We start from the raw sequence: 7,591 nt of genomic DNA on the forward strand, positions 1-7,591 counted from the left end.
GGCATCTTAAGAGGTTAAATTAAAAGCAAGGCAGAGTCAAACTTTTAGAAACAGAAATGTAAATTTGACAAACAAAACCACATCCAAATGAATTTAAAAACAAAGTCACCTGATTTGACATCAAACACACTAATGTAGTCTATGGAACCAGCTGCAATGTGGGTACCAGCAGGATGCCAGCTGAGACTCAGGATGCGACCTTAGGATTTATGCAACAAAAAAAGAAGGTGACACACAAATCAGTATACAGCAAAGGTAACTGAGCTGTCCTTCCACAATTATCTACATGGTTAGTGTTCTACAGTCTGTTGTCTTGTCCACCTTACTCTGAAAGCACTTGAGAAATTGCCCTGGGAAGCTCAATGAAGTACCTGGAAATGGAATACCACACAGACTGGTACCATCACATGGAAAGGAATAAGCAATACAGCAAGTGAAAAAAGCAGGCAGAAAACATTAGGGCCAATTTTAAGTTTTTTATTTTTAACATTTATTTGCGTGTGTGTATAGGAGGCATACTTTTGTGGTCAGAGGATACTTGCAGCACTCATTTCTCTCCTTCCATCATGTAGGTTCTGGGAATGGAATTCAGGTTCTCAGGCTCGGTGGCAAGTATAACCTACAGAGCCACCTCACCAGCCTGTAAAACTACTTTATGCATAGGCTTATATGAATATATAAAAAATAACCTAGAAGATTGGTTTCAAAATTGTCTTCTGAGTAGAATGATACTTATTTTCTATTTCATACTAGGCTAACAATGACACTTAGAATTGGGCCAATGGGGCTGGAGAGATGGCTCAGTGGTTAAAAGCACTGACTGCTCTTGCAGAGGACCCCGGTTCAATTCCAAGCACCCATATGGCAGCTAACAGCCATCCATAACTCCAGTTACAGGGAATTCAATGCCCTCTTCTGACCTCCCTGGGTATTGCACAACAAAGGTGCAGTTACACACTAATACCCATAAAAGTATCTTTTAAAAAATAGTATTGGGTGGTGTGGTGATGTATGCCTTTAAACCCAGCATTCAAGAGGCAGAGGCAGGCAGATCTCTGTGAGATCCAGGCCAGCCTGGTCTATATAGGGGGTTCCAGGCTAGCTGGGGCTACAGGGAGACCCTGTCTCACCCTGCCCAAAAGCATTGTATTAGCTTTGTAATTACAAAAGAACAAAAATCTGATTAGCAGTGGGTAACTATGCGTGAAGGACACAGAACACACAGCATCGTTACTACCCTCTAGAAGAGGCATTAACAAACTACAGTCCTGCTGGTTTTTATAAATGAAGTTGCACCAGAGTACCACACACATTCATTTATGATGTGTCTTTGGCTTTCTGTGCTACATCTACAGAGTTAGCAGAGACTATTCAGTCTTCAAAGCCTGAAGTACTGATAAATTTAGTACTATGAAACCGTTTGTCAACCCCTGCTCTGTACCTCAGTGTCAATATAATGCACTCTAGCCCAAGCACCAGCAATTGCTTCTAAAACTCATTAGATTTAAATTCTCTAGTAGGGTTAAGAACCACAAGTAGGGCTTGGTGGCTCATGCCTACAATCCCACCACTGAAGCAGGAATGCCATGAGTTTGAGGCCAGCCTGGGCTACATACAGATTACATTTCAAGTTAGTGAGAGCATCTCATAAAAAACCCAAAGAAGAACAGGAGTGAGGGATGTGTGTCAAGAGTCTCCTATGGCGCCACCTGTACTCTCATCACTCAGGAAAGAGGCAGAAGATACAGTTTGAGGCCAGACTGGTCTATAAGACACAGTTTCAAAAGAATTCTCCAAATGATAAAACTCTAGTTTTAAGACTAAAATTGCACAAAAATGGTGCTAATACCCTTATTTCCACAGAAATGCTAGTTTTCTATTTTGAACTTTGGTTCACAACTATGCTATATAATTTATATAATTGAATGCCTTTTTTTTTTTGGTCTTTTGAGACAGGGTCTCCCTGTAGCCCCAGCTGGCCTTGAACTCACAGAGATCCGCCTGCCTCTGCCTCCTGAGTGCTGGGATTAAAGGTGTGCATCACCATGCCCAGCACTAAAACATTTCTTGTACTAAGATAAGATCAGCATATACCTAATCCACTATTTATAGCCATAGGAAAATATCCTTAATGGCCAAGAAACAGAACTTGTTGCTAAAGCTATTCATTAACTCACCAACATCGACCCTTACTTTTTTGCCGATCAAAATTTCTTGCAAACTGGATTTTGTCTGGGGTGACTTCAAACAGTTTCACAGATCCATCTTCACAGCCAACCTATTTAGAGACAAAGAGGTAGGAAACGAAGTTTCATAGGACTCAGTATCCTATACAAATATATGTTTCTACTCTAAAGCTGTCACTTGACCTAAAACAAAACATCGTAAGAGAAAAAACAAGAAACTGATAGCATTCTTGGCTGACTTCATGTTCTAGTCAGAAAGCAAGCTGATGAGAGTTCTATCAATGGCCCAATTCCTGCACATGACACAGAACAGGACTTCACAGCACACCTCTGCTGGGGACGCACAGCCTAAATAAAAGATCAACTGACCTTTCAACCTAAATGGAGACATTTCAGGAAATTATACAAATTAGCACAAGTAGAAAAAAAATCATAAGACTCATCACAAAAAAATTAAATCTTGGGGTGGTGAGATGGCTCAGTGGGTAAAGGCACTTGCATTTAATAAGTCTGATGACCTGAGTTCAATCCTTAGGATCCACATGGTAGGAGGAGAGAACCAACTCTGGCAAGTGTCCTCTGACCTCCAAATGTGCACTGTGGCATGCAAGGCATGCCCCCTCAAGTAAATAAATAAATGTAATAAAAAATTAAATCTCTAAAAGCACTTAATAGTAATTATAGGGGGGGAATCTGTATTAAAAATTTTGGTTAAGAAAGACTGCTGGAGTGCACAGGATAACTTACTGCAGGACCTCCCAGAATACATACACACACACACACACACACACAGAGTTAATTTACAGGATTTAACATCCAGTATTTCTGAAACAAAAGTTATCATAAAACATAAAGCATAAGCATAGCTGGGCATGGTGGACTGCTGGAGTGCACAGGATAACTTACTGCAGGACCTCCCAGAATACATACACACACACACACACACACACAGAGTTAATTTACAGGATTTAACATCCCGTATTTCTGAAACAAAAGTTATCATAAAACATAAAGCATAAGCATAGCTGGGCATGGTGGCGCACGCCTTTAATCCCAGCACTCTGTAGACAGAGGGAGGCGGATCTCTATGAGTTCAAGGCCAGCCTGGTCTTTTTTTTAATAGTGAGTTCCAGGTCAGCTGGGGCTACAGGGAGACCCTGTCTCAAAAAGACCAACCCCCCCCGAAAAAACCATAAAGCATTCCAAAACAAAAGTCTCTACATTTCTCAGTTCCAAAGCAGTTTGAGAAATGCCAAAATGAACTGACCCTTTCATTTTACAAATGAGTAAACAAGGTCCAAGCTAGCAGCATAAAGGCAAAATGACCAGGGATTTTTAGTCTTTAATGTCAATTACAATCTTGGTGATTAGGATGCCTGGTACTGGGCAAAGCTTGAAGTTGCTACATGAGATAATACTCTCCTTATAAACACAGGGAAGGAAGTCTGAGTGGGCATAAGAGTAATCTGCTTTGAATTACTAACTGCTTACTGACCAAGAGTTGAGAGCCACTGGGGCTGGCAGCCAGACTCCAAATAGGTCCTCCAGAGGCATCCAGGGCATACTTGATGTTTAATGTCTGTAGGTCATACTCAAGAATTTCTCCGTTGAGTCCAGCACTAAAGAGCCGCTGTCCTTCTGCCCAACACAAGGCTTCAGTCGATCGAGACTCATGACCTGGGAAAAACTAGAGAAATACCACAAGCTTCATTGAATTCATCAGTCACCAGCACTGAGTCACAGGCACCATGGTGAAAATTACTTCCCCACAAATAACTAGCCTGAGGCGTGGTGCTATCAAAGCATTCATGCCTATTAGACACTTCTTTCAGCTTCAAATTTAAACTTTAAAAAATATTATTTTATTATTTTTATTTTATGTGTATGCGTGTATTGCCTGCATGTAGATAAATGCACCCGTGTTGTGCAATGCCCTCAGAGGTCAGAAGAGGCTGTCAGATCCCCTGGGACTGGAGTTATGGACAATTGATAGTTGCTATGTGGGTGCTGGGATTCGAACCCAGGTTTTCTGCAAGAACAACCAGTGTTCTTAACCGCTGAGCCATCTCTCTAGGCCCTCAGCTGTACTTAGGCTGGGCATGATGGAGCACACCTTCACTAGCATTCAATCCTAGCACTTTGGAGGCAGAGGTAGGAGGATCTCTATGAGTTTGAGGCCAGCCTGGTCTACATATTGAGTTCTAGGTCAGCCAGTGCTAGGCAGTAAGAACTTGTCTTTGAAAAAAAAAACAAAACACTGTATTTTAGTTACATATTTAGTTCTTTCTTTTTCTTTCCCTTTTTAAAAAATAGGACTAACAGCAAAAGTTTTTCAGCAGAATAAGTATATTCAAAATTGGTTTAGCTAGGTATGGTGGCTCATAACTATGATCCTAGCACTCAGGAGGATCATTGTGAATCTGAAGTCAGGCTGGGCTACAGTGTGAGACCTGTGCTAAAACAAAACAAAACAAAACAACAACAGAAAAACCTGGTTTATGGGGTTGGAGAGATGGTTTAGCAGGTAAGAACACTGGCTGCTCTTTACAGAAGACCCCAGTTCAGTTCCCAGCACCACACTGTGGCTAGTAACCATCCTTAACTCCAGTTCAGGGGATCCAACATCCTCTTGTGGCCTCTCCAGGCATTATTCACATAAATATAAAAAAAAAAAAAAAAATTAAAAATTGGTTTATTGTATCCAGTTGGCTATGATGTAGCTATATAAAAATTCCTGCGAACACCTTAACTGGTTGGTGGTTTCCCTCTCATACACACAAGCACACGTTCTCCTACCTAATATTTTTGTATTGTTACTTTTCTAAAGATCTATTTTTATTTATTTATTTTTGAATGGAAATTTATAACTTGTCCGCAAACTACTTTCACAGGGTCTCATTTTGTAGCCCTGCCTGGCCTGGAACTTACTATGTAGATCAAGCTGACCTCAAATTAGGAGATCTCCCTGCTTCTGCCTCCCAAGTGCTGGAAATAAAGGAAATAATGTGCTTTCCTTCATTATATGAGTCAGAAAATTGCCTGTATGTTGATCTTTCTTCCACTGGTCTTTGAGCTCCATGAAGGTAAGGCTTCTGATACTTGTCTTAAAAACATCAGTAGTTGACACTCATTCACTTTAGAAACATTTATAGAATGCCTAAATTCCAAGTGCCAGGCTGTTGGACAATGAACACTCATTTACCATCTCCTATGAACTGAGTTACCTATTGTTCCCGAAAAAAATCAGTGCCCTTGAGAAAAAGTGCTGCTTAACAGCCCTCTATGTGCACCCCCAAAATGTTTCACCTAATTAAAAATCTCCTTCACTCCCAAATATAGATTTAAGCCTACATTCTTGCAGACAGGTGAACTCAGGAGTCTACCCTACCACCATCATGTTACCAAAGAGTTTTCTGATATTATGTTTCTTCATAATAGTGAAGGCATTCTATAAATGTTTCTAAAGTGAATGAGTGTCAACTACTGATGTTTTTAAGACAAGTATCAGAAGCCTTACCTTCATGGAGCTCAAAGACCAGTGGAAGAAAGATCAACATACAGGCAATTTTCTGACTCATATAATGAAGGAAAGCACATTATTTCCTTTATTTCCAGCACTTGGGAGGCAGAAGCAGGGAGATCTCCTAATTTGAGGTCAGCTTGATCTACATAGTAAGTTCCAGGCCAGGCTCCCTAAAGACTTACTTTCTCTTGAAAGTAGTTTGCGGACAAGTTATAAATTTCCACAGTGCCATCTGTTCGTGAAACAGCCAATCTGTTTGACTGGTTATTGTAAGCCACACATCGGATCCCTGGTGGAACATAATGGTAGTGGGATCCCCAGCAGGAAATGTCACTTTACCAAAGTTGCAATGATCTCAGTATCTTTTTTTTTTTTGGAGACAGGGTCTCACTATGCAACCCTGGCTGGCTTAGAACTCATAAAGACCTGCTTGCCTCTGCCTCCCAAGTGCTGGGATTGAAGGTATGCACTACTGTATTAGGCTAAATACCCTTTATTGTAGTGTCCAAAAGATCCAGCAAATCAGCTTCCAAATGGCAAGCACTGAAACAGTGCTTAGGTAGGATCTTTCTAAATGTTATATAGATCAAAATACCGAGCTTCTATCACCAATCTGACAAGGGATCTCATCTATCTTACAGAAGTTATGTAGCATCACTTAATCTATTTGAATACAGGACATGTAAGCTGTAGAAGTGACCTGGGGCGGAGGATCACATCAGAACACCACATCAGGCTCCCTAAAGACTTACTTTCTCTTGAAAGTAGTTTGCGGACAAGTTATAAATTTCCACAGTGCCATCTGTTCGTGAAACAGCCAATCTGTTTGACTGGTTATTGTAAGCCACACATCGGATCCCTGGTGGAACATAATTAAAGAAACGTACTCGATGGACCTTAAATTCACCCATTCCTGGGGGGACAAAAAGAGTAATTGTTGATGAATATTAACTAGAGAATCTCCTATGCAATCCATTTATTATTATTACTGTCTTGGATGGAAGGCTCTCTCCCAAGTTCATTTCTAATAATGCTGTCCTGCCCTGGCAAGAATCTATCAATCTTCAGAAGCTCCGGATGGTATCAACACGGATGCTTCTTAATAAGCAAAAGAAACTTAATAAGCCCTGCTCCTTAGCTCCATCATTCTAGCCTCCTGGGGGAGGAAGAGTTGCTTGAAAATCTGCAATTTAGCAAAGAACTTCTCTCCCCAACTCTTACAGAATGCAAAGTTTGCAAATCCCAGACCCACTCCAAGAGAGTGACGTGGGGCTGATGGGGGAGAGGAAACCGAGTGCTCAAGCGGGCACCGACAGGACTTGGTGCTATTTCTCTCTCCCCTGCCTGGATCACATCGACCGGGTCACACACCTCCTGGGTGAAGACCGGAAGTGGGTCACCCTCACTCGTCTACCTTCCTGGGTGGGAGCCCGCAGCAGCGCATGCACGTTGCAACAGGGTCTGCGGGGCGTGAGGTGTCGGCCCCCCTGCCCTCTCCCAGGGTCTACAGAGCAGCCTCCATGCGGCATAGATCGGATCCCGGATGAGCTCCGCGGGTCCCGAACCGTGGCCAGCCGCCCCCGTCCCGCCTCCGCTCCCCCTGCCCCTCCGCGGCCCTTCCCAGCTCACCTGCGGCCAGCACCGCCAACCCCGAGACCTCGCCTCTCTCTGCCCAGGCCCCACGTGCGCGCGCCCGCGCGTCCCCTCCAGTTCTGCCCCGGAAGTACTCGGAGGCGCGAGGCCGGAAGTGCGCAGGCAATGCTCGCGGCGGCGGCGACGGCGGCGGGAGGTTCGGTTGTCGCCCGTTGGCCGCGCGGCGCCGCGCTCGGCCGCCGCCATTGCAGGTCAGGCCGCGGGCGGGGGCTGCGGGAGGCTGCGGGGA

The 7,591-nt window shown here is 43.3% G+C and overlaps 2 protein-coding genes across 3 annotated transcripts in view; one reads left to right on the plus strand and one right to left on the minus strand.

Annotated features, from left to right (window-relative positions):
* Positions 1-7,456, minus strand: part of Utp4 (UTP4 small subunit processome component) — a 27,926-nt gene extending 20,470 nt beyond the window's left edge. For both annotated transcript variants that reach the window (XM_008833869.3, XM_008833860.3), the window contains exons 1-5: positions 7,339-7,456; positions 6,462-6,622; positions 3,682-3,873; positions 2,194-2,278; positions 110-199 (exon numbers count right to left, since the gene is read on the minus strand). In XM_008833869.3, the coding sequence (XP_008832091.1) occupies positions 110-199; positions 2,194-2,278; positions 3,682-3,873; positions 6,462-6,620 (526 nt within the window). In that variant the 5' untranslated portion in view covers positions 6,621-6,622; positions 7,339-7,456. The remainder of the gene's footprint in view (positions 1-109; positions 200-2,193; positions 2,279-3,681; positions 3,874-6,461; positions 6,623-7,338) is intronic.
* Positions 7,457-7,591, plus strand: part of Chtf8 (chromosome transmission fidelity factor 8) — an 11,904-nt gene continuing 11,769 nt past the window's right edge. The window contains exon 1 of the mRNA XM_008833904.3: positions 7,457-7,553. The gene's annotated coding sequence lies outside the window, so the exon portion shown is untranslated. The remainder of the gene's footprint in view (positions 7,554-7,591) is intronic.

This window comes from Nannospalax galili, unplaced genomic scaffold, assembly GCF_000622305.1.
Source record: "Nannospalax galili isolate Female #2095 unplaced genomic scaffold, S.galili_v1.0 scaffold410, whole genome shotgun sequence".
Taxonomy (NCBI): Eukaryota; Metazoa; Chordata; class Mammalia; order Rodentia; family Spalacidae; genus Nannospalax; species Nannospalax galili.